Source organism: Ursus arctos, unplaced genomic scaffold (genome assembly GCF_023065955.2).
Source record: "Ursus arctos isolate Adak ecotype North America unplaced genomic scaffold, UrsArc2.0 scaffold_20, whole genome shotgun sequence".
Classification (NCBI taxonomy): domain Eukaryota; kingdom Metazoa; phylum Chordata; class Mammalia; order Carnivora; family Ursidae; genus Ursus; species Ursus arctos.
The window spans coordinates 31,849,403-31,876,967 of record NW_026622875.1 but is presented as its reverse complement, the minus strand read 5'-3'; the positions used below and the strand labels follow the sequence as shown (position 1 = coordinate 31,876,967).

Below are 27,565 nucleotides of genomic sequence, written 5' to 3'. Positions count from 1 at the left end.
CGCTCTTTCCAGTTACTAGGAGTCCTGCCTGACACATTCCATTTATTGACAGAAAGACAGATGGAAGGAAAACTTCCCTTCTATTTTTAAAAGCTGCTTCATGATCCACATTTCTGATGTTGCCGATAGCTCTGGCATTACCATTTCATCTGGACAGTTCTGTTCATCCAGAACGGAAAAGGGCCCACGCAGCCATTTCTAATACAGCTTTTGCTTTGTTTCTTACCTTAAACAGTGTTTGAGGCTTGAGACACTTCTATGTCCTGGGTGTCACTTTATCAACAAGAACAAGGAAAACACACAAAACCCACCGCTTTGTGGATGTGTAAAATATAAACTGACATTTATTTTTGTTTTAGCTCTTAAACCCAATTGTGAAATGAGAGACTTGCTGTAAGAAGATGTGGCTTGGAAACAATAAATGTGAGCAGAGAATACCAGAAAAGACTCACTAATTCACATGGAAGAGGAAGTAGGGGGACTCAGCCTTCCCTACTTCATCCCACAGCCCCCACGATGGGCAGAAAGGTGGTCCCAGTGTTTGCGAGCTGTAGCCTGGACCACACCGCCCTAGTCCCTCTCATACAGCCGCCCATACAGAGCTGCCGTCACCAGGCCAGAGGACAGCCCCCTCTTCCTCAGGAAAGAGTGGTCATTCTCCCAGCCAAACTGATCCGGGGTTTCCAGGGTCATCCCTGAGGTAAGAAGCAGAGGAAAGATATAGGAAGTACTAAAGTTCCCCCACAGGTGAAACTCAAATCTCCCTGTGGCCTCTGTGATCTCCTGCCCGCAGGTGTCAAAGCCAAGACCCCCACATTTGACCAGGGCGCAAGCTTGCACGTAGTAAGTGCCGTGCACAGTGTGAAGACCATCAAAGACCCCCAGGGCATACAGCTCGTTGGACAAAGTGGGCCTCTGGTACAGTAAATAACAGCAGAGGCCATTGGCACAGACGCGGAGGTAGCCCTCCTTTCCCCACACAGGGACCAGGGTGAAATTGTCATACATCATCTCAGAGTGAAATGTGGGAGGAGCGTTCATGTTCCCTTTGGTAGCTCCGTCACAGTGGACTTCCTGAGCATCCTTCTCACAGTATGGATCACCGGCCAGGAGTTCTAAAAACTTACTATGGGATGGGTCCATTTTATCCGTGGCGTTCTCTGTACCAGTGAGACCCAGTGGGGTTTTGGCTACTTGTGCAATTATAAGATGACCCCTGGAGTCTTCCATGTCATGGTGCCAAAATGACTTCAGAGGGCTGTGTATACCACTTCCGGTCATCCCCAGAGACGAGTGGTGGATGTTAGCAGCTAGTAAGTTGATGCCAAACGCAATGGCAAAAGCTCTCTGAATCTGAATGGCTGCCAAGAGTGGGAGCTGGTTCATCCAGGCAGTCGGGTACACGACGTGCTTCACCTCAGAGTCTCTGAGGAGTCTAATGGCAGGGTCGAAGAACAATATATCAAAGCAGGTGAAGATGCCAAATTTGCCAGCAAAGGGGGTATCAAAGATGACGTGATCCACTTTGAGAGGGGTGTCAAAAGCTGCCTCAAAGTAGAGGTTGTGTTTGCGGTAGCGGTCAACAAGGGTTCCGTTATTGCTGAACACAACGTTCGTGTTAAACTGGTATCTTCTGTCATTTGGGCACCCTGGGTCATTGCTATGACAAGGCTGCTTCGTCCCAAGATTGGCCACCAGGAACATATCTCCCTTGATGGCCATACAACTCAGGCGCTGGAGGACCTAAAGAAAAAAAAAGTATAAATAATTTTTTTTAAATCCTGCCTTTTATCTTATAATTTTAAAATAGAAAAGTACCTCTACTGTGTTTGTAATATGTAAACAGCTATCATAAATCAGTAAAAAAAACACTACAGAAAATGTGCATAGGATATGAAGAGATGATTCATAGAAGAACAAATACGAACATCTGAGAAGATACTCAACCAGATTAGTAACGACGAAATGCAAATTAAGATCATGAGCTCTCATTTTGAACCTTCATAAGACTGGCAAAAATTCAAAAGATTATTCTATCTTGCATTGACCAAAGGGTGGGAAAACAGGCACTCAGACTATTACTAGGGAAGTAAAGTGAAATAAAGATCTTTTAAAAGGGAGATTTGGTACTCTTCAAAATAATTTAAAAAGTGCGTATCCTGTAGCTGAGAAATTCCATTTCTAGGACTCTTACCTTACAAAAAAACTTGGGCATATTTACGAAAATATATGTACAAGGATATTCATTGCCACATAATAGCAAGAGTTTTTTTTAATAAAAAGCATACAGCATGCTAAAAAAGAGGATGTCAGTAACTATGAGACGTATAGAAAAGACTGCTGATGGCAGTTCTGTAGGAAGAGAAGTAGGGTGATGAGTGGGGTGTGTGTGGAGATGGACTTCCGTGTTTTTTGTTTTTTACTTCTGATTGATTCGTTTGTTTTCTAAGCCTATATTCATGGATTTCCTGTGTAATTAATAAATAGAACAACCCAGAGATGAGTAAAGGCCCCGTAGTTCCAGATATTATTTAACAGAATGAAAATGTAGCACAGGGAGTTTGGGGAGCCTGGCTTTCCTTTTTAGGATCCTAGGGTCTCCTTTCAGTCTCATTTAACATGGCTTGGCTTTGGCCCCTGGCGTGGCTCATCTCTGCGTGCCTTCAGCCTACTGAGGAGGAAGGCTGGGACCCTCACGTACCTCTGTGTCATTGAATCGGTGGGGCTCCAGGCATGGGTTCCACCTGACCAACCGGGGAGATGGCATGAAGTCCAAAAATGGGTAAACAGATGTTCTTGTAAAGTTGAATCCGTGAATGCCATCTTCTGGAAACACTATAATCTGTACACCCTGTAAGTCAGAAACATCAAAGTATCGCATGTTATCAGATAACAGGAAGACCTTCTTTCATTTGTTCATTCTTTCATTCCCTCGTCTGACAGCCATCTAGCAGCTGTTCTGTGCCAGGAACCCAGAGGTATAAAGAGGGCGGCTGGACTCTCCTTGGGGATCTTAGTCTTGGGGAAGCCTTCTCATTTGGCCTAATTGTGAGGGAACAAAGAGGGCTTTAGAAACAACCATTAACCATACCTGAGGTCGTGTCAGGGAGAGAGGGAATGAGTGGGAGGGGAGCAGAAGGCGGGCGTTGGCCAAGCAGACAGTCAGGAGGGGTGTGGAGTTCCTGGTGGTGCAGTGGAGGAGGGGACCCAGTACAAAGGCCTCGGGTACTGGGCTAGGTCACAGATGGGGTGTCTCCAGCCCAGTGGTTTCCACTCACTAAAAATCAGATGGGGAGCTTCTGAAAAAAACACTCTGCTTAGGGGCAGTGCTCGGTCCCACTCCTAAAAAGTCTGTTTCATTTGACTGTTGAAATCCCCGGGTGATTTTTCTTTTCTTTTCTTTTCTTTTCTCTTTTTTTCTTTTCTTTTCTTTTCTTTTCTTTTTTCTTTTCTATTCCTTCCTTCCTTCCTTCCTTCCTTCCTTCCTTCCTTCCTTCCTTCCTTCCTTCCTTCAAGATTTTAGTTATTTTGAGAGAGAGAAAGAGCAGGGGTAGGGGCAGAGGCTGAAGGAGAGAAAGAATCCCAGGCAAACTCCATGCTGAGCGTGGAGCCCAATGCAGGGCTTGATCCAACGACCCTGAGATCATGACCTGAGTGGAAATCAAGAGTTGGATGCTTAAACGACTGAGCCACCCAGGCGCCCCTCCCCGGTGACTCTAATACGCAGCCAAGTTTGGGACCCACTGGGCTGGTGGGAAAAAGTCAAGTGTGTTGATTTCGGCATAGAAATAAGGATTTGCTCTAACTTGCAGTTCTCCAACTGGAAATCAAGAGGCTCCCTTCAGAAATCTAACCACCCAACAGGCTTTGTCCCACACCTGGAGACACCCTCTCCCTGACTGTGATAGCCTGGGGCTCCTGTGACGTCTGCAATAACCTAATGAGATCCAAACAAGTGGGGTTCCCTCAGCTCTCAGCATCAGGGCCTCCTCCTGCTGCTCTCCAGGTACACAGCTTAAAATGTCAACTTGAAAGGTGGAGGAGGAAGGCAGAGAAGGTCTGAATCATCTAAAATAAGACACACTGCAAACTTTATAATTTTTTTTTTCTGGTTAAAAAGCTTCAAAAGTTGAACTGTAGGAAACTCAGAAAATATTAGTTAATATTAGTTTAGTTTTTCATTTTTTCTCTGTATAATTGAGATAATAAATATTACAAATAATAAAACAAGACACGTTTTCCATCTTGACTTTTCGCACTACCTAGAGCCTCAAGACTACACGGATCCCGTCAGAAATATCATCTGCAATGGCTACGCTATATTCAAGAGGCCACCACAGTTCATCAGTGGGTCTCTGTCTATATTGTTCCCAACTTTTGGTGACCATCTGCATCCAGGGTGCTCAAAACACTTACTGAATGAGTGTTGTTCACAAGTCTTTGGATCTCTGATTATTTCTTTAGAATGAAGTCTTACAAGTGGAAACACTGGCTCAAGGAGATGAAGAGTTTTCCGTTCTGTACACCGCCGAACAGCCTTCCAGAGAGACGGTGCCACGCATACCCCTCCAGGAGAGCGTGAGACTGGTCATCTTACAGCATCTTGTAAAGCAGAGGTATTGCAAAATGGGAAACGAAGATGAAGAATGTCTGCCTTTCTAACATATACTAGGGTACTGTTTAACAGGCTCAAGGATTCTTTAGTGAATGTATCACTGTTTGGCTTTGTTATTTAATAGAAGATCACCTCAAAGATGATAACGGCATTGCCCTCTAGGATGTTAGCTAGTTTTGTATTGATTCGCAAATTAATTTCAACCTTCATTTGGCTGACTAATACACTTCTGTTCCTCAAATGCCTTTTTTTTTTAAGATTTTATTTATTTATTTGACAGAGATAGCGAGAGAGAGAGAGAGAGAGAGAGAGAGAGAGAGAGCAGGGGTGGCAGGAAGAGGGAGAAGCCGGCTCCCCGCCAAGCAAGGAGCCCGATGCGGGACTTGATCCGAAGACCCTGGGATCATGACCTGAGCTGAAGGCAGATGCTTAACTGACTGAGCCCCCAGGCGCCCCCCGAAATGCTCTTTTAACCAGCTTTACCATCTTAACTGATTTCTTTATTAATCAATTAGTTAAATGACGTGTCCATCCTATATTTGTATTAGAGGCATGTTTTTAACTTCTTGAAAATTATACTTGGACAAATGTTTTCCTTTGTTAAAAACAAAACTCTGAGAACGTTGACTGGTTCCCTTGGACAACAGCACTGAAGTTATGTACACATTAGATTAATACTAAGGTTAAACTGCATTTCCTGAATACATATTTTCCAGGAATAAGAAGAGGAACCAAACCTGAGCCAGGGCAGAACTTTGGGTCTAATGCGATTTGTGATTACCACTCCATCTAGAAAGCAATCAGCACTCCTGATAAACGAGCAATTCTCTGAGGGACCTCAATGAGACCAAGAGCTCCTGAGGAATTCAGGTTGCCAACCCAGTTGACTGACCAGCCTAGTATCTGTAGTTGGACTCCTTTGCTTCCCCATAAATACCTCTACCAAGAGGGAAGTACTTCAGTTGGCTTGTTCAGGAACCCCTGCCTTCCAGCAAGTTTGATACAAAGGTCTGACACATGCTTGGCATCAATGTGTCTTAGAAGTTGCTTTAACACATACAACCACAAGGGAGCCGAGCCGTCTGGAAGCACTAAAAATGATCAGACCACCAACTTCATCCCTGCTCTTGGACCACACACAGAGAAGACGACGCAGCCGGCATGGGTTCAAGAGCACGGCAGAGGTGTCCTTCCGGACAGATTCTCAAAAGGCAGGGGATACTACAGTCGCCGTCTCCGGGGTTCAGAATGGTGTTTGCAAACATCTTAGAACAGTCTATGGACAGGATGGAGGAGCACGAGGCGGCTGATGTGTTGGCGCTGTGCAAGCAAGCTCCCCTGCACGGAGCGCTCCGGAGTGGATCTGTGTCATCGGGAGGTCTGAGGGCACAGCCTGGGATTTTTTTACACTGACTTCAGCACAGACATCAATGAGGTGTGTATCGAATGTGTGAATGACGTGAAGGTAACTGATATGTAAGATGTTGGTAAAGATCCCCAAATAGCCCAACAGGCTGGAATGATGAAATTTCACAGCAGAAATGTGAAGTCATGCGCTCAGGTTAAAGACGTTAACTTCGTAAGTACAGCATGGCACTTGGCAGCATGCGTGTCTGTGTGTCTGAAAAAGGCTCGGCAGTGTTGACAGCAAATGCCTTACGAATCCACAGTGAGATGTGTCTATCAACAGTTCTGGGGACAATGTCTCCAATGAGAATGGTGCTAGATCTCCTACCCCTGCCCTCCTCAGAATAGGGAGAACTTCCTACAGCTCTGAGCACACAGATAATCTGGAAAGTGTTTGGTAGAAGGGATTTATAGCCTAGGGGAGAGATGCCGGGTTTGGGGGGGGGGGGGTTGGGTCACAACAGCCGGCCTCAAATCTGTGGAAGACAGCACGTCATGGTCAGGCCCTCAGTCTGCTCTGTTTAGTTCAGAGGACAGAACGATGGGAGGCAGTTGCAGGGAGGCCCATTTTTCACTGAAAGGAAGACCTTGCCAGAAGTCCCTACTCTCTCATGAGACAGTGAGTGGTGGGTTACAGAAGGCTTTTAAAGGAGAAACTGGATGTGGGGTTTGAACAAGAGAGAAGCGTCTCTCATCAGAAGAAGCTGGACCAGGTCTTTAAGTTCCCTTCCAATATTTTATACATGTGTATATTTTTTTAAAAATAGCCTATAATTTTATACACACACAGACACACATATATATTATGGGTTAGAATTTTAAATGTAGCACTAGAGAGTGGCTGTCCTGGCCATCCTGACCGCCCTGAACAAAGACAGGGGCCGCCAGGGGCGGGGCCTACTGGCCTAAGCCGTTCTGGCCTCTACGCTCACAGACAGGGGAGGTTGTGCTCACATGGGCTTTACCTGCTGTCAGGCAGGGCAGGGCTTCCTCACGCAGAAGCGCTTGGGCTCCCCACCACCCGGTGAGAGTCCAAACTTCCCTTCGGTTATGGGTTTCCCAACAGGGCACTTTCTTGCAGTGACATCTGGCACCCACATTTCCCCTTGCGCCCCACCCTTCCTGGCAGGAACGGCGCGTGTGGGCCAAGCAGGAAGCCTTCACAAAGGCTGGCACGGACCTCCCTTTGTCCATCTCCGTTATGTCTGCAGAGTTCTCAGACTATTCATGGTCTGGAACAGGGACCTGAAACGAGCCCCAAATAATCCGAAGGTGGCAAATAGCAGGCCTGCAGATGCCTACTATTTTCAGTGCCTCAGAGAGCATGAGAGACCCTCGTGCCTAGTAGTTTCCAGATTTTTCTGTGCATGGGAATCCACTGAGGAGCCTTAAAAAATCCCAGTACCAAGCCCATAGCCCCTCCGACTCTGAGGGTATGAGACCCAGGCAGCCACTGGGCAAGCAGTCCCTCTGCACAGCCACTTGGAGAACCAGGGATCTAGCCCTGGCTTCTCAGACACGACGTGGAAAGCAGCACCTGGGGATCTCGGTACAATGTTGATTGACTCAGCAGGTCTGGGGCCGTACCCAAACTCTGCATTTCTCACAGGCTCCAGAGGGCTGCCGAGGCCGGCTGATCCAAGGACTACTGAGTGGCGATCCCCTAGCCACCTGACTACTTCTGCTCCGCTTTAGCAGCTGGACTAATTTTCCAGAGGGGCTGCAGGAACCACCGACCGAGAGCCAAAGAGCGATCTGCCCTGTTCTACCAGACAAGCCGGGGGTCCACCCTGGAGCATTTCTTGCCTTTTGGGCTGCGATCATCACTTGCTGTTCATAGATGTCGAGGTTCTGGTTCATTAGCTGCAAGGCCTGCTTGCGGCTCATGACAGCCAGCGGGTCGGGAGTCAAGATCGACTGGTGCTCATACACGGCGGCCACGTAGTGTTCAGCCTCATGGTGATCGGCCACGCGTGGCTCCGTGGTGTGGACTCCCAGGGCAACCACGTAACAGCCGCAGAGGAAAAGAGCAAGCTGATGGCTGGCTCCAGACATAATGCAGACCGTAAATCTGGAACGTAAGGAGACAAGGGGAAAACAGCTGAATAAAGAATCCTGCCAAGAATGTAACTTTCGCAGCTGTGATTTATTAGTCCCAGCAATTAAACCTCCCCACCGTGATACCGCAGCTCAAAGATTTGTTTCATGTGCCTAATAAAAGAGTATGTGTTTCTCTCCAAACACGTAGCGAGCTACATTTAAAATGGCTCAGGGTGTGAGTCTGGTTTTAGAACATTTCCAAAACAGACGCAGTGTTTGCCACGATTTTCTTACCCAGGATTCAGCAAGACGCCAGCACGTCACTACTCGCCTTCCTGGCCACACACTTAAGTTTCAGGCAAGAATGATTACTGTGGTTATTTTACATAATGCTGGGACACGGTCCACATCCCACCAACCTGCCCTCTACATGCGCAAGCACGCCGACCATCCGCACCGGCTCTGACTGTTGTGATCCCAGTAATACGGCTCGGCTTTCCTGGCCATAAAAATCCCATGGATTGAAATTCTCCCGGTCTTTCCTTGGCCAGTAATAAATATAAAGGGTAAGTCCTTCTTAGCACAGCATTCTTTATTTGGTGCAGAGAAGCTGCTGACTTCTACTTAAATGCCAGTATCTACTCTCTGTTACGGGCAGGTAAAAAGAAGTCTCCCAATCAAAGCACTTTTTTCCTCCTCAATGAATTTACTATTATCAGTGCACATCATCACCTTCTCAGCCTCTGTCTCTGCGATTCCAGAACTCTTGCTCCAAAGCGTAATCATTTGGAAATAAAATCCTTTTGCAGTGATAAAATGCAATTTTCTAGAAAATAAACTAGAATTTTCTAGAAAACACACTAGACTTTTCTAGAAAGTAAACTCGGCTTTGTAGGTCCTACCATTAAGAGATTAGAGGTAAATTAGGTCAGTGACAATGACATTTCTGTGTGCCCTTTTCCCCAAGAACAGTTTTTATTTTTAATGGTTGTGTGTTACTATGTGCCTTGCAGCGAATCATCCAATTCTGCCTTGAAAAGCAGCCTGGCCTCCCAGCTGAAGGCCCTCCCCTCCACACACAGATCCACCAGAGGCTGTGCCAAGACCGGGCCACTTGCTCTGTGGAGAGGTTCTGGGGCTGACCAAGTGCCCAGGAATCCAGATTAAACATCAAGATAACAGGGGCAAGTCAAGGAATCGTATCTCTGCTTTTTAAAAAGACAACGACACCCTGTCCAAGTCTGACTCATAACTCCCATGTTTGCATTTTTAAAACCAAACTCTCCAGGCCGCAAATTTCCTTTTATTTTTTTCTTATAAGTTCCAGAAACAAAAATAGCCACAAGCATTTTCCACAACGGAACAAGGACTAGGGATGCTCAGTCAGGATCCTCGCAAAAGCAAACACTTCTCAGGCTGAGCAGGGCTCCTCCCGCCTGCCCCTCACACTGTTCCTTCCCGCCCCAGGGGGTAAGTGCGGCAAATACCACACCCCGGGCTTGGTGCCATTCATCTGGGACACTGAGCAATGTTTGAAGATTAGAACAAGGCGCCTTTGAGTAAGCAGTCATGAGTTTTTGAGTAAGAAACAAAAGTATAATTGATAAGCTCTCTTATCTGAATTTTGCCTCTGAAGACCAGCAAGGAATAACTTTAAGTCTCAAAATCTAGTTTCCATTCCTCCTCTGGCTCCATAATGATGATAATGGGGAGTGGCCGGGAGGGGGGGGGCACTTTCATCTTCAAAGACACATTCCCTGTATTGCTCAAGTATTAGGGAATGGCCTCACTAAGAGGGGGGGAAACTGAGCCTGGGAGTGGGGAGAGTTGTGCGTGCGAACCAGAGTGCCCGGTGGAGTCTGGTCAGGAGTTCCTGGGGCCCAGAGCGGTGGTCACGATGTCCCCTGTTCTCAACTAAGAGTGGTGTGTCACCGATTTACTTGGGGATAGAGAACATGTGTTTAAGTCTCCGGACCTGCCACGTAGTAAAACCAGGAAACTGTGGAACCGGCAAGATACCACATTTCTTTCTGTTTTGAGAAAATAAAATTTAGATTATTTACAAAAGGTGCCCAGTAGGAGAGCTGTAAATGGCAATCATTTGTGTGTGAACAGAGGTGGGCTGATAATGAGAGGTTAGGCAGATTCTACCAGGGATTCATGCTTGAAAGAAGCAAGCTTAATGAGGTAGGACAGAATGAGGAATTATAATAAAAATAGCTACAACAGTTCGCCCTTCTGAAGAGTGGGGAAACAGCAGCCAGTGGAACCAAACTGGCAAATGCTGGCTTTCCCTCTTAATTTGGCACTACACAAATGGCTCAGGAAAAACTGAACAAGGCCCGAGGCAAGGGCATACCAGGTGGGAGAGGGTGACAGGGACATCATCCAGACCTGGTTTCCAGGGGTTCCCAGGCGCTGGCTCACGACAAAAAGCACAGGTGGACTGGGGTGTGGGTGCTCCCTGGGCACAAGAAGGTTCTGGAAGTCCTGGCGTTCTTGGAAACCCAGCAACAGATCTCTCTTTAGAGTTGGCCAGGACCTGGACGATAAACAAAATGGTGAGTAAAGGTGTATGCTTAGCCTGAAAAGGTGGGTACACATCCTCTTCCATCGGAGAGCATTTGACAGGCAAGCTTGAACTGCAGGAAAGCCTGGCGCCAAGGCCCCATCTAGGTGACCATGTGCCTCCACACCCTGCTCTGTCCACTCTGCCACCACAAACCTCTGAGACGGGGGCACGGGCCCGCAAGGTGCCCTGAATCCCCCTGCCAGGAAACAGCAGAGCCAGGAGGGTGCTCACTACAGACATCCTGCGACACCTGACTGTGAGCCAGATGCAGGCACAGGTGTCGGGGACAGCCCCGACCCAGCCCGGCCCTTCCTCAGCTGGCGCCCCCTCAGGATGGATGGGGACACGGACCACAATCAAATCAATCCCTAGGATGTCCTATGGCAGCAAGTGCAGAGGAGAAATAAAGGCAGGAAAGGGGTCAGGGAGAGCCTGGCCTGGGTGGGGGACAATTTTAAACAGGAGGTCACAGAAGGCCTCAGTGAAGTAAGGTCTGCCAACAGTGAGAGAGGAGCCATGTGGATGCCTGGGGGGAGTGTCCCAGGCAGAGAGAACAGCTGGGTCAGAAGGCCCAAGAGGGAGCCTGCTGAGTGGCTTCAAGAAACGGCAAGGATGGGGCGCCTGGGTGGCTCAGTCGTTAAGCGTCTGCCTTCAGCTCAGGGCGTGATCCCGGTGTTCTGGGATCGAGCCCCACATCAGGCTCCTCTGCTGGGAGCCTGCTTCTTCCTCTCCCACTCCCCCTGCCTGTGTTCCCTCTCTCGCTGGCTGTCTCTCTGTCAAATAAATAAATAAAATCTTTAAAAAAAAAAGAAGAGAAGAGAAAAAGAAACGGCAAGGAGATGGGGCACCTGGGTGTCTCAGTCATATAAGCGTCTGCCTTCAGCTTGGGTCATGATCCCAGGCTCCTGGCACATGCTCTCTAATACATAAATAAAATCTTTTAAAAACAAAACAAACAGACAACAGCAAGGAGAGCAGTTGGGCTGGAGCCCAAAGCAGAGGGAGGTGGAAAAAACGAAGTCCGAGAGAGAAATAGCAGGCCCCCTCCCTGCTCTCTCACACTTCCCACAATTGCCCTGTCCTCTCCCCTTCTCCTCCTGCTGGAACAGCCCATGAGATCCAGTTCAAGCCTAAGTCAATCACGACAGTCCTCTGCTCAAAATCTTCCAGTGACTCCCCACCTCACGTGGAGGAAAAGCCACAGACCTTATAGCCTGCCAACAGGCATGATCGAGGAGGCAGGAACTCACTGACGGTGGGGAAAGACTGGCTACAGTGACCTCTTAAGCGAGCATCCGATCTTTCCACTGCCTCAGAGAAGCCCCTGCTTCGCATTTCCCCAGGAAAAATACTCCTCTGACCCTAATCCTGGCCAGGCAGGTTCTTGTGGTCGGTGAGAAAGAGAAATCAAAGTCAAAATTACATGGCAGTCTATTTTGTGGAAATTTGCTAACGTGTCAGTCACTAGTTATTTCTGTACACGCGAACTTTTACTTCCACGCTGCTAAGTGATTCATCTTGATAATTAGCTGTATTTCCTTCCTCGCCATACTATTACAAAAGTATCTTTTGCAATAAAATGAAAGGATTATTATTAAAGTACTCTTAATAAGATAATTTCAGAGGCAGGTATACACATTTAGAAATTTATATATAGAACTACTGATCATTTTAATTAAAGTTCTTGTCATTCTTTACTTGTCAGGGAGAATAACAGACCCAGGACTGGGAAAAGAGGCAGCAAAAGTCAGCAAAGGAAATGGCATATCCTGTGGAACAAAGCCGGAGGGACCTGCCAAGTCATTAAGGAACCAGCTCGGTCTATGTTTCTGTGTGTATCTGACAGAAGGCCCCCGAAGACATTGTAAGGTTCCAAACAGTTTAAAACTTTTTCCCATGAAGGTCGGGATATCCTTGTCTGGATCCTTTTATGTAAGGCGAGATAATGTCCAATCTCCACCTAATTTAGATAATCGGAATTTAAAGAAATCCCCAAAGAGACCTTTTATTTCCTAGAAAGCCTCTTGTTTTCTGGTTCTCCCCTCTGCCGCTGCTAGTCGTGAGCTGATCCATGACTGGCCCCCGGAATAAGAAGCCCCACAGTGGGTTAGCTTGGACAGTTTCATGGAAACCTATCCACCGACAAGACTTTTGATGTCTCCATTGGAAATGTCAAGTGTAAACACTTGTGAGTGGCCAGTGATGATGACGTCAAGAGTCAAAGCTGAACTTAAAACAGCGAATAAATTACCCAGTCTTCTGAACTGACCTGCTAAGTTGTGATTTCACTTTTTAAAAAATTCCACCTATTATGAAAAAAAAAGAGAGACTGACATACGAAAGTGTAACTTTGGACCTGACCTTTGATGAGGGCCTATATCTATCTCATTGACTAGTTTATCTTAGGACACCAAATGAGCAATTGGAAGATCGTGACACTTGAACCTAACTATAAGTCATCTCTCTTTTCCTGAAATGGGAAATTACCTTCATAATTTAAGTCAAATAAAACTTCTCCCTGAAATGCCCAGGTGTTTAATGCAAGAAGGTGCTTTGTTTTTCATTTTCTTGGGTGGACAGAGAGAGCCCAGTGGAGACCGAGTTTACAGGTTCACCACTGCCACCGTGTGGACAAACTGAGGATCATCAGCCCAAGTTGGTTTGCTCTTCAGTAATACAGAGCAAAGTGATTCTTAAGCAGTAAATGGACTGTTTTTCCTCCTCTCCTTCTCCTTTTCATTGATAACACTTCATCTATCTCTTTTACAGTGAAAACAAAAAAAAAATTGATTTTCCAAGATGTGGGCCTCATGAAAGCTGTTTTTTATTTGCCATGCTTCCAGGACCTAGGGCATCTTCTATTTTCACGAGTTGTAAATTTGTTGCAATTTTTTTCTCTCACAGCGGTACACCCCATAGGATGTGGAGTGTTTCCTTTGTTTAAATAAAGTTCCTGATTTTAAAAGAATACAACAAGGGCAATAGATAGATATTTTGTTATATAAATAGAGAATCCATCTATAAACTTAAATTATACATTTATAGATAAATACATAGGTAATCTGAAAAATCTCCTATGTTCTGCAAAAATATATCAGTTTCCTTCTCAAAAACATATCTGAAATACTTAGGGATCAAAACTGAATCACTGAGGATGGAAGTCTTAAACTGTGGTCCAGAGACTTTGGCCAGGGAGCAGGGAAAGGGCCAGAGAAGGCTTCTTCTGCTGCCAGTCTTCAGAGAAAAGAATGACAGGGCCATTTGCGGCCACTCTGCTCTTCTGGAATATTTACAGCTTCCAGCTAGGCTTCACCTTCTTCATCCTCCAAGAATGATCATCAATTTCTCTGAAATGAGCCTCAATGAATGTCAGCAAGAAATTGTTTTTCAAAGCCCTTGGGAAGTTTCTCCTCCATTTCCTTGTTGGAAACTAGAGTCACTGGAAGAACCACCTTCTAGACAATGAAGACCTGAAGGCTGGACATCTAGGAGAAACACAACCCGTGCATGGAACACACGCTGTCCCAAGGCCACAGGTCAAATTTTTCCAGGGAGATGTGCTCAGAAATGTGGACAACGTCAAGGCTCTTTGTGATATTAAGTGTCTGGACACAACATCTCTAAGGGGGAGAGGGTGAAACATCACCACAAGTCCATCACCCGTGCTCTTATGCGCCAGTGCTCAGCCATGAAAAACCAGATCCCAGGACCAACACGATGGTGGAGGTGCCCCTGATGCAGACCACGAAGAACAAGCCGATGGGTACTACAGCCAGAGAACCATGTTCCCCGAGGCAAACGAGCGGATGGGCACTACAGCCAGAGAACCATGTTCCCCGAGGCAAACGAGCGGATGGGTACTACAGCCAGAGAACCATGTTCCCCGAGGCAAAAGAACAACCCTCCATAAAATAGCCTGGAAACACTAAAAATGAATGATAGTAGGAAATGTGAAAGAAACAACAACAACAAAAAAGCGAAAGCAAAACAAACCACTAGACAAAATGTGCCAAAGTCCACTTACTTTCTCCCGTGGAGAAGCCAGGAAGTATATATTTGGGGGAGGCACAGTCAAGATCACCAAGAGAGAGACAGCAAAAGGCCAGCAAATGGGTCCAAGTACTATGGGTTCTGAGTATCTAGAGAGGATACTCTTGACACGAGCATGGTGGGAACGTGTGGGTGACCCACAGCACAGGCAGGTGGTCAGTGGTATTCAGTTAGAGCGCAGTGCACAGTCAAGAATGACAGTGACCTTTCAGCCTATTCACTAACTTTTCTGTCTTCTCCACCCATGGTATGGTAAAGGTGTAAAGAAATGGTCAGTATCTCCACCTTTCTCTCTCTTCCTGGAGGCACCAAGCGTGTTTGTTTTCTTCTGTTTTGATTAGACCAGTAATTTCATGCGTGCCTCTGGCAAAGGTCCTAGCTCGGCCACAGCTGCATCCTGGTTACTAACACAAGCCCTGTTGCCTGATGCCCTCCAGACCTCCGACTGGCCCTCCTACGTCCTCCAGCTTTACTTGGCATGAGGGTCCAGGTCCCCCAAGTGCAGGGCTTTCTGAGGCTGGTGGAGGTGTAGAGCTGGATGGGAAGGTCTCAGACTCTTCCATCATAGGCTGGTGCTACATTCCTCAGCACGAGGGGCAAAGCAGAGAAGAGTCTAGCTCTTCTTCCGAAAGAGATTACTCCTAAACTTGAAGGGGATCAATATCCAGAGCCAGGATTTAACTCAAATTGATTTTGTCCAAAAGCCTACATTCTTTTTGTTACTGCACTCAAAATAACGGGAGGAAGCATTTGATTGAATAAGTGATATTGGGATGACTGAATTACAAGCAATTTTTAAAAAAGATTTTATTTCTTTATTTTAGAGAGAGAGAAAGGGAGCAGCAGGTCCCCTCCTGAGCAGGGAGCCTGATGTGGGCCTCCATCCCAGGACCCTGGAATCATGACCTGGGCCAAAGGCAGATACTTAACTGACTGAGCCACCCAGGCGCCCTGAATTATAAGCAATTTGGAATTAAGTTTAAACATCTTAGGCCATATACAAAAATAAACTCAAAATCAAGAGTTAACTATTGAAGGATAGGACAACTAGCATAAATTAGAATCTGATATCAGATACTTGATTCAACCACTTTCTAAAATTTAAAGCAGTTAACATAATAGAAGAAACAGATTGACAAAAATTTACATGCAAACTATAAACATCAAGACAGCAGGTATCAACAGGCAGTGAACAGGAGCACATTGAAATGAGAAGAAAATAATCATCAACAAACACTTTGAAAGATTTTAAACTTAGGTACAAAATACACATTAATTGGTACTATTCCAAGGCATTAAATGTGAAAAAAAAAAATAAACTAGTAAAGTGATAACTTTACTGGGGGAAAACAGTTTGACAATTCCTCTTATGAATTCCTTCTCTGTAATTCTTCTCTGTAATGCCTATTATGAATTCCTTCTCTGTAAAGTCTCCTTCTGGGACTTTATCTTAGGAGTCGTTCCAAAAACAAGTTAGTTGAAATGACAGCATATCATGGAAGTAAGAATACAGGCTTTTGAGTTTCAACATGTCCGAGTTCAAGTCTTGGTCTGATTTACTCATTTCCTAAGCTTCAGTAGATTATCTGTGATAACTAAGCTTCCGTTTCTTCATCTCTAAGTCAGAAATGAAAATACCGGACGTAAAGTACTTAGTGTTCAATAAATGGACACCACGGAAAACTGACTCCCGACAGGTCAAAGTTGGAAGCAAACAATAGTCAATAGGAACAAAGTTATGAAAATTCATGTATATAAACCAGGTAGAACATTAAGCAAACACTGAAAAGACAGTAATGAAGACTCTGCTGATGGACTGTATTTAAGACGTGCTAAATAAACATACAACAAAAATGTTCCTATATTTGCAGTGAGAATAGCTAAATCAAACACAGACACAGGTGAACAAAGCCTGGAAAAGAATGTGAATTAACGAAAACACAGCAGGTCATCTTATGGGGGCTGAAAATGTTTTCTTCAATGTTACCCTGTTTTGCCAATAAATGAAAAACACAAGGAGAAAAAAATAAACAGCTGAGACGTCTGGTATATAGGCTGGCGTACAAGGAGCCTAGCAGCAGCCCTCCTATTGTTGGTAAGTCAAACCCTGAACGATCTGAAAACCAACAAGTCGTCTTCATGACTTCAGGGAACTGAGGTGGAAATTAGAGACAGATGGGAGGATGCCAAGCGTCACCCTTACTGCAGCAGCAACCTCCATGGGGACAAGGACCAGCACAGGGAAACTTCAATTGTCACTGACAAACTTTGGAGGCTCAGGGGATCCCACCAGGTTTAAATACTGCAGGAGGGCCAGGCTTTTGTGAGTTTCACCTCCAGGAGCTCCACGTTCTCACAGCGAGCACTGGAAAGAAACCTCCTGTTTCTGGCACGGAGAAGGGGAAAGCAGCCAGAGCATTCTCTTCTTCAAGTGGCCTGCCCTCCAGAGTAACGGTTTCACCAGAGCTAACTGATCAAGATTGTATCAGAGCCTGATTAACCCAGAGGAGGGCAAATGCGCACCTCTGGCCTCCTTTCGCCATCCTGTGAACTTGTGAAGTTCACAATCCAAGGCACAGGCTCTCAAGGAGAGAGACTCCTGCCGCTCCAACACCCAATTCCGCTGGGCTGAGCATCTGAGGAAGAACTAGGAGGGTATCTGTCAGTGTAATCAGCTTTCCCCAAAGCCCCGCCCAATGACTTCATTTAAATTGCCCTGGCCCCTAAGGGGACTCCTGAGCGCTCCCAGCTACAAGGAAGGCTGGCAAGAATGCTACATTACCAGGTGCCTGGGTGGTTCTGTTGGTTAAGCCTCTGCCTTCAGCTCAGGTCATGATCCTGGGGTCTTGGGATTAAGCTCCACATCAGGCTCCCTGCTCATCAGGGAACCTGTTTATCCTGCTCCCCTGCTTGTGCTCTCTCTCTCTCAAATAAATAAAATTAAACTTAAAAATGCTATCTTACCATCTTGAGTAAGGTCAAGTTTTGCCAGATAAAATGCAGGAAGCCAAGTTAAACTTGACTTTTGGATAAACAAGTATATTGGGACATCCTTATGCTAAAAATTATTTATTGCCTATCTAAAATTCAGGATGTCCTGTTTTGTTTTTCTGAATCTGGCAACGCTACCCATAAGTGACCAACCAACCACTATCATGACCTCTACACTTATCACTTCCTTTAAAAAAAACAACAACAGCCTTTTCACCCAGTGTGCATCCTTAGGCATGATAGTTTAATCTTTCCTATTTAAAAACATTGATAGAGTCTTTAAGTCTCTTTTAATCTGTAAGTTTCTTTTCTGTCCCTTGTACTACCATAAAATCAACTTGTTGAAGAAGCCTGGTCGTTGGGCCTATCGATTTTCCAAAAGAATGGATTTTGTTATTGCAAATGCGTGGTGAGGTTCAAACTTTTCCTCTTTCCTTGGCATTTCTTGTAAATTGGTAGCTGGATCCAGAGACTGAGTCAGACTCAGAGACCATCCCTTTGGCAAGACTATGGATGGTTAATTGTGTATTTTCATCACAAGGCACGTGTGTAACTCTCTTCATAATCTTAGCACAAAACCTTGATACTTAATGCCTTTATCTATTCACTGGGGGTTGCAAAATGTTGGCCTTCTAATTCTATCACTATGCTTTATTTATTAATTGGACTACTTTTCATAAAAGACATTCTCTTTTATCTGCAATTCCATTATCTAGTTGTACAGTGCATATAGGAAAGGCAGGATAAATGCTAGGTTCTCTCTCCCATTCTTTATAAAATCAGTTTTCAAGATAATGAATTGGTTCTCTATTATTGTCTGAAGGCGACCAATTTTTAAAACTATCATTTATGAACTCATATATCTAAACATATTTGATGAGTTTCTCTCCATTGCAATTATTATTGTTATTGAAACTCGGAACTATCCCAACCTTGGCCAGCCTCTCTGAGTTGGCTATCGATTCCTCTTGATAGGACCCTAGAAGTTTCTAATAGCTTCTTTGTAATCTGACATCAAACTATGTCCCAAGCTTCTCTTGCACATTTCTTGGCTCAGGTCTGGAACTCATCATTTCTCCAAAGAGTCTCAAGTCCAAAACTGATTCTCTGAAAAGACTAGTGAAATTAAACAAATCTCCATCAAGACGGATCAAGGATAAAAGCAACAAATATGCACATGAACATAAAGAAGAACTTAAAAGGGAACATTACAAAGATTTAGAACTGATTATTTGATGTTCAGGAACAAATGTATGTTGAAGAGATACGTGGATGAAACAAAACTTTCTAGGAAAATAAGATTTACCAAAACTTTCTAGGAAAATAAAAGACAAAAAAAAAAAAAAAAAAAAACCCAGAGCAGACCTATTACCCAAGAAAAATTAAATTCAAAGACTTTCCCCAGAAGCACCAATCGTGGTCTACTTTTCAGGGGAATTCTCCCAGACCTTAAAGAAAAAGATATATACTGTATCTTTTTTATATGAAGATATTTATACATACATATTTTATACAAACTGTTCCAAAACTTCTTTTTTTTTTTTCCCAAAACTTCTCTTTAAAGATTTATTTATTTGTTTTGGAGAGACAGCGCATGAGCGGAGGAGCAGAAGGAGACGGCGAGAGAATCCCAAGCAGACTCTGTGCTGAGCACGGAGCCCAGTGCGGGGCGTCATCTCATGACCTTGAGATCACAAGCTGAGCGAAACCGAGAGTTGTACACAACCGACTGTGCCACCCAGGTGCCCCCCAAAATTTCTTAAAAAGATGGTATAACTTTGATACCTACACTATAAGGATAGCTCAAGAAGGAAAATACTGGTTGACCCTCACTCTTAAACACAAATGTAGAAAGCCTAAATAAAAATAATAGCAAATTGAATTAAGCAATGTATAAGAAGAAAATCATCATCATGACCAAATTGGGTTTATTACAAGAATGATGAAACATTTAATATGAAAAAGTATACCAACTTAACTCACTGTATTAACAGATTAAATGAAACAAAATGCCACTTGTCAATGCTTCTTATCTATATTGTACTAGAGGCCCTAGGTAGTACATTAAGACAAGAAAAAGAAATATATAAGATATAGGAATAAGAAAAGAAAAAAACCAAACTTTCACTAATGATATGATTATCTACAAAGAAACCCAAGAGAATCTATGAGCAAATTATAATTAATAAGAAAGTATAGTAAAATACTTAAATTTAAGGCCAACATATGAAAATTAATTGCATTCTAATACAGAGGCCCCCTAAAACTAGAAAAAGCAAATAAATAAATAAAAGCAAGGTACTTAGGAATAAATATAAGTATAATGAAATATTTTTATGGGAAGACATTAAGGAAGAATAAAATAAATGGAGGGATATGCTTATGGCAAGAAAGACTCAAAAATATAAAGACATTGTTCTATCCAAATTAATCTATAAATTCAATATAATTCCATTTGAAATCCCAAGGAGTAATTTATGGAACCTGATAAACTGACTATATAATATGCATGAAAGAGAAAAAGGCCAAGAATAGATCTGGTAGGCAGAATAATGGCCCTTTAAAGATGTTCACATCCTGGGGCGCCTGGGTGACTCAGTCAAGCGGCTGCCTTTGGCTCAGCTCATCATCCCCGGAGTCCTGGGATCAAGCCCCACAGTGGGCTCCCCGCCCTGGGGGGGGGGCCTGTTTCTCCCTCTCCCTGCTGCTCCCCCAGCTTGTTCTCTCTCTCTCTCTGTCACATAAATAAAGAAATAAAATATTTTTAAGAAATGCCCAACTTTAAAAAAATAAAAAAAATAATAAAGATGTTCACATCCTAATCCCCAGAGCCTGTGAGTATGTTGGGTTACATGGCAAAGGGGAATTAAAGTTGCTAAAGAGCTGACTATAAAATGGAGAGATTATCCTGGATTATGGGGGTAGGCTCAATGCAATCACCAGTGTCTTTATGAGTGAAAGAAGTCTAAGAAGGAGAACCAGAGGGATGGTAGCATGGGAAGATTTTGGCCTGATATTGCTCACCTTGAAAATGGAGCCATGAATGTGGGAAGCCTCTAGAAGCTAGAAGGAAGAAGACACGGATTCTCTCTTAAGGCCTCCAGAAAGGACTGCAATCCTGCCGGTACTTTGATACTATCCCAGGGAGACCCACTGCAGAGTTCTGAACTATGGACTGTAAGATAATGAATTTATGTGGTTTTAAGCCACTAAGTTTGTGGTAATCAGTTATAGCAGCATAGGACACTAATTACAACAGACAGGATGGTTTCAAAAGAACAAAGTAGAAGGACTTTCCTGCCAACATGAGACTTATTTTAAAAATATAGAAATTAAGGTAGTGTAGGATTGGTGTTGGGATGTAAAAACAGCAGATTCCAGAGACAGGCCTCACATATATGGAAACTTTATATATGTCAGAGATGACATTATGGATCACTGGGATAAGAATGAACTATACCATGATGGACAATGGATATTTTGGGAAATTCTTAAAGATTTTGTTTATTTATTTGAGAGAGAGAGAGATAGAGAGCAGGAGTTGGGGGAGAGGCAGAGGGAGAAGGAGAAGCAGACTCCCCACTGAGCAGGGAGCCCCGCTGTGGGGCTCGATCCCAGGACATGACCTGAGCCGAAGGCAGACGTGTAACCAACTGAGCCACCCAGACACCCCTTTTTAATGTATTCCTTAAGCTGGGAGCTGGGTACATGTGTATGTATCAATTCCTGTTCCTATTCATGTGTCTGAAAGTTGTCATAAATGTTAAATATAAACAAATTTTAGAGTGAATAAAACAATAACTCAAAGGTTATGATACAGACAGAAGTTTAAGAGCTTAAGCTCTTCATCATGAAGCTGTCCCTCACTTGGGTTACACCCCAGCGGTTCAACTCCGAACCCTGGAAATCAGTCAGAGATTCTGCCCTAGAGTAGATTCTTTGTTTTGCTGACACAGCAAACAGATTAAAAGCAAACAGAACAATAAGGTACAATTTAAAAAGCTAAAGGAAGGGGAGTGTAATGAAGGCTAATGGCCAAACAGAAGAAACATGAAAACAGAAACATTTAACTACGGGGTACCATACCCAGTGCAGGCCACCCCCAGGTGTGGAGTTCGATCACACTGAGAAGTACTAGAGTACCATTTCTAAGCCATTTCAGATAAATCTCCCATGTCTTCATAGCATGACAGAGAGTTGTCACCATTTCTGCTGCACTTTACACGAAGTAAACATGTTTATTAGTGATTTAATGGTTGTTGATACTAAACTACCCTAAATTTATTTTTTTATTTTTATTTATTTATTTATTTTTAAGATTTTATTTGACAGAGAGAGATACTGTGAGAGAGGGAACACAAGCAGGGGGAGCGACAGAGGGAGAAGCAGACTTCCCGCTGAGCAGGGAGCCCGATGCGGGGCTCAATCCCAGGAACCTGGGACCATGACCCAAGCCAAAGATGCCCAACGACTGAACCACCGAGGGGCCCCAAACTACCCTAAATTAAAAAACAAAAACAAAACCCACAGCCAAACACACAATGGATGAAGATAAAGCTAAAAGAGGGAAACAATGTTTCATCAGTTTCTGCCCCAGGGTGCTTCCAGCTCTAGTTCTGGGTCTGGGTGGCCACTAAAATGTGGAGCAAAGCTGCTTGCCCATCCAAGCCAAGGGCAGAAACCCCAACTTTCTCTAGGTCACAGGACAACTGGGAAAAACTCCCAGCACTGGTCCCCTGCTAAGAGGCATTCAATCTGACCTTGATGTCTCAATAATAAAGCTGCTTTTCACTGGTTTTGCTTCAAGCTTCTTTCTGAGCTTTGGTACTTTGCAGTCCATAAATTTAACTAGAAGGAAACAAAATCAATTTAACCTATTTTACTCAAAGAACCATTTTACTATATAGTCTATTTTCTACTGTTTATTTTAATGTATTTCGTATAGCATATTTCCTGCTGTACAGTTTTTGAAGTTGGTTTTAAAAACAGTGTTCTACATAGATGTCCCTTTTTTGTTATCGTTGCTTTCTTTTCATTGGTATTTAAGATATTTGGTTTCAGTTTTCCCTTCCTTTATTTCAGCCAATTTTCTTTTCAGCCATTCTATATTACATCACCAATAACCCTAATTCATTTCTTCATTTGATATCCAAACTCTTCCCATCTTGATAAAATATGTTTGTGAGAGAATTTCTCAGAGGTACAGCTGGTGTTCTGTGCTTTAAATAATCTCAAGGATTTTTACTGTCCTTGTTAGTTTACTGAAATTAAAACATACTATCATAATTTGGGGGCCCCAGGAATTACTACTACCTTTAGAAGCTGATGAGAACAAAGGCAAAAGAAATGCAGCTTAAATTAGGTCTCCTTACAGTCTGCAGCCCACTGATAGATCCCTGAGATGTGCAGAGCGGGGCCCTCCTTAAGGAACTCATGGCTGTCTTAATGCCTTCATGTTTATGTTTTATTAAAGACTAAAAATAACCTTATCTTCACAAGGTCCTAAAAGCCTTGCTTCAAAATTCCTTAGACACTTACTTTACCTTTATCCCTCCTCCCTCCACAAACTTAGAAGTATATAATCAGTCACTCCTCACAATCCCCATGCAGCTCTTTCTGCTCACAGGTCCTGCTATAATAAAATCACTTTTTTGCACCAAAAAGTCTCGTCTCAAGAATTCTTAGCCATTCGCTCTCGCACCCAAAACTCTTCCAAATATCATTATTTTAGCACCCAACGTGGGGCGCGAGTGCTTTCATCTGGACTCTGAGACTGTGCAATCTCGACTAGTAATTCCTCTTCTCTTCCCTTTAGTTTCATTTCCTGGGCTTTTCAAGGAGTATGCTGGCTCTTATTCGAACAGCTTTCACTTCGATTGCTCAGGCTGCAATCCTCTGGACCGTGGCTACTCTAGTGAGGGAAAAGCCTGCCTTTTGGCTGGAAATTAGTACACTGGCCTGAATGGTATAAGACCCAGAAACTTGATGCACTCTATTCCTGTCCTTCTGTTTGTTTTTCTTTATTCCTGTCCTTAGGCTTGGGACAGCCTCCTAAAGTCACTAGGACGCCTGCCAATCTTAAGACTCCCATGTGAGGTTTCCTCCTCATTGGTCTAATGTGATCCCCTTCACATCTCTGGTCTAGCCACTTCAGGCCACAAGACTTCCACTCAGAGCTGGCCGAATCTAGTATCTGATTAAATGAAAACCCCACCGGGGCCATTTTCCTAGGGAGGTCGGCTGTCAGGACTCTATGTGTTGGAACGCTGCTGAGATCATGATGGGTTTCTACCTTTACTGTTTTTCATCAAGGTCCTCTACTGACTACTTAAGTTACTAACTTGGGTAATTTCCCCTTGTAAAACTTTTCTGGTGTTTTCCATGGGTTAGAAATGGCAGGTTTTTCACAGCGTGGCAGGGCACAGTATTTTGGTATATTCACCAATACCCATTTGTAGTCTAGAATGCAGTGGGGAAGAGAGGGGATGCAGGCAATCCCTCCTATGGGGCCTTTACAGCAGGGAAGGTGATCAATAGTGATTTCGTTGGAGGGGCACATCTGGTTGCTTGGACACCAGAACCCCCGACATATCCTGCGTGGGACACTACCCAAGGGTCGGGAGCAATTTTTGATAACGGGCCTTCTCTAGGCTTCTTTGGTTCCCAAGGTCTCTCCCATGGCATGCCTTTTTAACCCACTGGAAACAATTTGGATTGAAAAATTTAAGAACTGATCTTCTTTTGTAACACTGCATTGCCTCAATATAGATCTATCAGATATCTTCTGCAGGAAACAGGGCAAACGAACTGAGGTACCCTATATTCAGCCCTGAATGGCCCTAAATCGGGACATGATTTAAGGAGCTCTTGCAGAACAGGTCTGGCCACTAATCAGGCTGATAAACTCCCTCCTGATATACTGGATGATTGTCTAAACAGGCCTCCTCCAAAAAACCCAGGTTGCTGGAGGAAACACAGGCCATCCCTAATGAAGGGGATGCTGACTCTCTCTCCCTGTTCCTCCCAATAGACTCAGGTTACTTTAGTTGTACACTTTGATGACCGGCTCTCCTGTTTAGAGAGCATATTATCATTATGTTAGCCTTTTCTTTTTAAAAAAATTAGACTTATTCCTTCTTTGACCTCCCTCCATGGATAAACAAAAGCAAATGAAAAATTCCAATAAAACATCCAACAAATAAAATTCCATGTCTACCACCAATGAAAGTAATAAAGAATATGGTTAATGCTTACGAAGTCTGCATGGAAGGGGTCTGGATAAATCACAAAGAATCCTATAATCACAGTTGGATTGAAAGGAGTTGCTCCCAGCGCCTGCTAATCCTGGGGAGGAGGACCGTCATCACTTCTGCTCAGTCATCAGACCAAGTGAACAGTGGAACGTTGCACCCTGAACCAAAGACAGAAAGGTGAAAGCAAGTTTAAACAGTCTCACTGACTTTTCCCTTTGCTAAAGGACAAAATCCAGTCAAATGAGAATTTATCCTTTTTGCAAAACCAGTTAATGTGAATTCAGGGGCTTTGTTCCAATTCATAGTATAGTTTTCACCACGCTTTAAATGGAGTGCTTTTTTACGTGATTCTTTTGACACAGAAGTAGACACAAGGTTCATCAACTTCTAACCACCTATATAGTCTGTGATGCCAGTGTCAAACTAGCCTCAAACCTGTAAATCCAAACTAATCAGTATTACTCTGGTAACAGGCAATCATACATTTAATTGTTAACGTATGCCTCTAGCATGAGTACAGAGCTAGTGGTTCCAAGACGGGCTGCAAATCAAGATAACATAGCAGCTTTAGAAAATATATAGGTGCCTAACTTGTTCTAACACACTAATTTAAAAAATATGGTGTAGGGCCCAAGGAATTGTATTTTTAAAAAGTTTTCCAACTGATTCTGATGCAATGGGAGTAGACTGTCACGTAGGTACTAATATAAACAATACTACCTGATAGAGGAGGGGGGGTCCATGCTTCTCAAACAGAGACAGGAGACAAAGAACAGAACTACTCAAAGCCACACAAAGAATATTTTGCATATTTCTGGAATGTCAGTTTCACTTGACAGGTAGTTTAAAATGTCATTTTTATTTTGGGTGGTGATTACATAGGTATATAGAATTGTCAAAACTTATTTAACATTTATGATCTGTACATTTAATTGCATGTTTATTTTACCTTATAAAAAGATAATATTTATATTAAAATATGGATACACTTTGGAGTGGAATGCAAGATTTGCATTTATGTTTTCGAGGGGCTCTGAGCCATCAAAGAAATCTCCCTCTTTAATGGGCTGGCTACCTTACATAGGCTAGTCCCCGAATCCAAAGAGGCCACTATCACACTCTCTCCTGCTTACGGTGGGAGGTGAAAGGAAGACCTTTTGAAAGGGCCCAGGACTATGGTTTGAAAATCTCTGGGTTTAAAAATCCTTTCACTTTCAATGCTTTTCATTCATTTCTCTATCCATCACCCACTGTCCTCTCCTCTCTTTACCTTTCACATATTTCTTGTCTTTTTGCTTTAAAACACTCAAAAATCCTCAAAACTTTAAAGTCACTCTTTGTTATGGAGATGGTTTAATGACTTGTGGAGTCCACACCCACAGAAATCACATATTGCAAGCATCTTTTTTGGCTCAAAAATGCGTGTTGTTGTTGTTTGTTTTGTTTTGTTTTGTTTTGTTTTGTTTTGTTTTGAGACACCCCAGCGCCCCTCAAAAATGCATTTTAAAAGGCTATCAGCTACAGGGACTGGTCGACAGGGACTGAATCTAAGAACTATGAAAACCCACATTTCCTGATTTTGGAAAAGACAAAAACGGAGGGAGAGTGGAGAGGAAGAGTGTGTGAGTAGCAAGAGTTAAAGAAAACAATGACCAAAACAAACTAGGTTCAAGAGCGCCTGGGTGGCTCAGCCAGTTAAACATCCAACTGTTGATACTGGCTCAGGTCTTGATCTCAGGGTCGTGAGCTCAAGCCTGCCTAAAGTAACTAGGTTCAAGGGTTCCTCCTTGTCTCCTGTAGCCTAAGAGTACAAGTTTGGGATTCTGAGAAATGGTGTGAGCAGTTACTTTCTGTCTCTTGCTTATAAATTCGGTGTCAGGGGCACCTGGGTGGCTCAGTCCTTAAGCGCCTGCCTTCGGATCAGGATGTGATCCCAGAGTTCTGGGATTGAGCCCCATATCAGGCTTCTCCGCTGGGAGCCTGCTTCTTCCTCTCCCACTCCCCCTGCTTGTGTTCCCTCTCTCCCTGGCTGTCTTTCTCTGTCAAATAAATAAATAAAATCTTTTAAAAAATAAATAAATTCGGTGTCCTCTCTAATATTGGGATAGAGAACATACACATCCTTTTATGAATTAACGTGTACTAGTTAATTCCTATGTTTCACGAACTGCATAGTTGTGGAACTTCTTCAAAGTTACAAAAGAGTGTATGAACAAAGAAGCACATAGCAAACGTCTAGGACACAACACGCTGAACTACAACGGGACCCAAAGACAACACTGCACAACTCTAGGCTCCACCCAGCCCACCCGGGTCCCAGCAGCCTTTGCGAAGCCTGCCCTCAACCCCTAAGGCATAGGGGGGAACGGGGGGAGGGGGGCCGCGCGCCACGCCCCCTTCCACAGCCTCCTAGCCCTCCTGCTGCCCCATTATGCGCATGCGCCACTTGCCTTCGCAGGCACCCCCTCACGGCTCCGGACGGTAATCAGAGAAGGGCGAGAAGCCTCCGAGGTCTGGCTCCTCACCTGCTTGGCGTAGGCCTCAGACTCCTGCTAGTCCCGCCTCCTTCTGACGCTCTGACCCGGCGACTGGAGGGGCTGGGGAAACGGGACGGTTCTGATTGGAGAAGGAGTGTGT

General features: G+C 44.1%; 1 protein-coding gene and 1 long non-coding RNA gene across 4 annotated transcripts; one reads left to right on the top strand and one right to left on the bottom strand.

Annotated features, from left to right (window-relative positions):
- Window positions 1-314: 314 nt before the first annotated feature.
- On the bottom strand, window positions 315-27,561 carry BTD (biotinidase). Of its 3 annotated transcripts, XM_026496975.4 has the most exons (6): window positions 27,454-27,561; window positions 24,930-25,086; window positions 22,436-22,523; window positions 7,829-8,093; window positions 2,702-2,851; window positions 315-1,743 (listed from the first exon to the last, which is right to left on the bottom strand). In XM_026496975.4, exons 3-6 carry the CDS (start codon window positions 22,513-22,515, stop codon window positions 571-573), a joined length of 1,668 nt encoding a protein of 555 aa, XP_026352760.1. In that variant the 5' UTR covers window positions 22,516-22,523; window positions 24,930-25,086; window positions 27,454-27,561; the 3' UTR covers window positions 315-570. The 3 variants fall into 3 exon arrangements, with proteins under 3 accessions (XP_026352760.1, XP_057171837.1, XP_044239322.1); XM_057315854.1 differs by lacking the exon at window positions 22,436-22,523; XM_044383387.3 differs by lacking the exon at window positions 22,436-22,523 and having other exon boundaries at window positions 27,379-27,531.
- Window positions 3,492-8,634, top strand: LOC113253919 (uncharacterized). The gene is made up of 2 exons (XR_008960604.1): window positions 3,492-6,050; window positions 7,632-8,634. It is a non-coding gene; the product is annotated as an uncharacterized LOC113253919 (long non-coding RNA).
- Window positions 27,562-27,565: the final 4 nt, after the last annotated feature.

Bases quoted from the DNA above. Each gene is read 5' to 3' on its own strand.
- BTD (XM_026496975.4), bottom strand. From the start codon at position 22,515: ATGGACTGCAAAGTACCAAAGCTCAGAAAGAAGCTTGAAGCAAAACCA. The intron at 8,094-22,435 runs GTCAGATTGAAT...CTTACGTTCCAG, and splicing joins TTTATTATTGAGACATCAAG to ATTTACGGTCTGCATTATGT. The intron at 1,744-2,701 runs GTACGTGAGGGT...TTTTTTCTTTAG, and splicing joins ACCGATTCAATGACACAGAG to GTCCTCCAGCGCCTGAGTTG.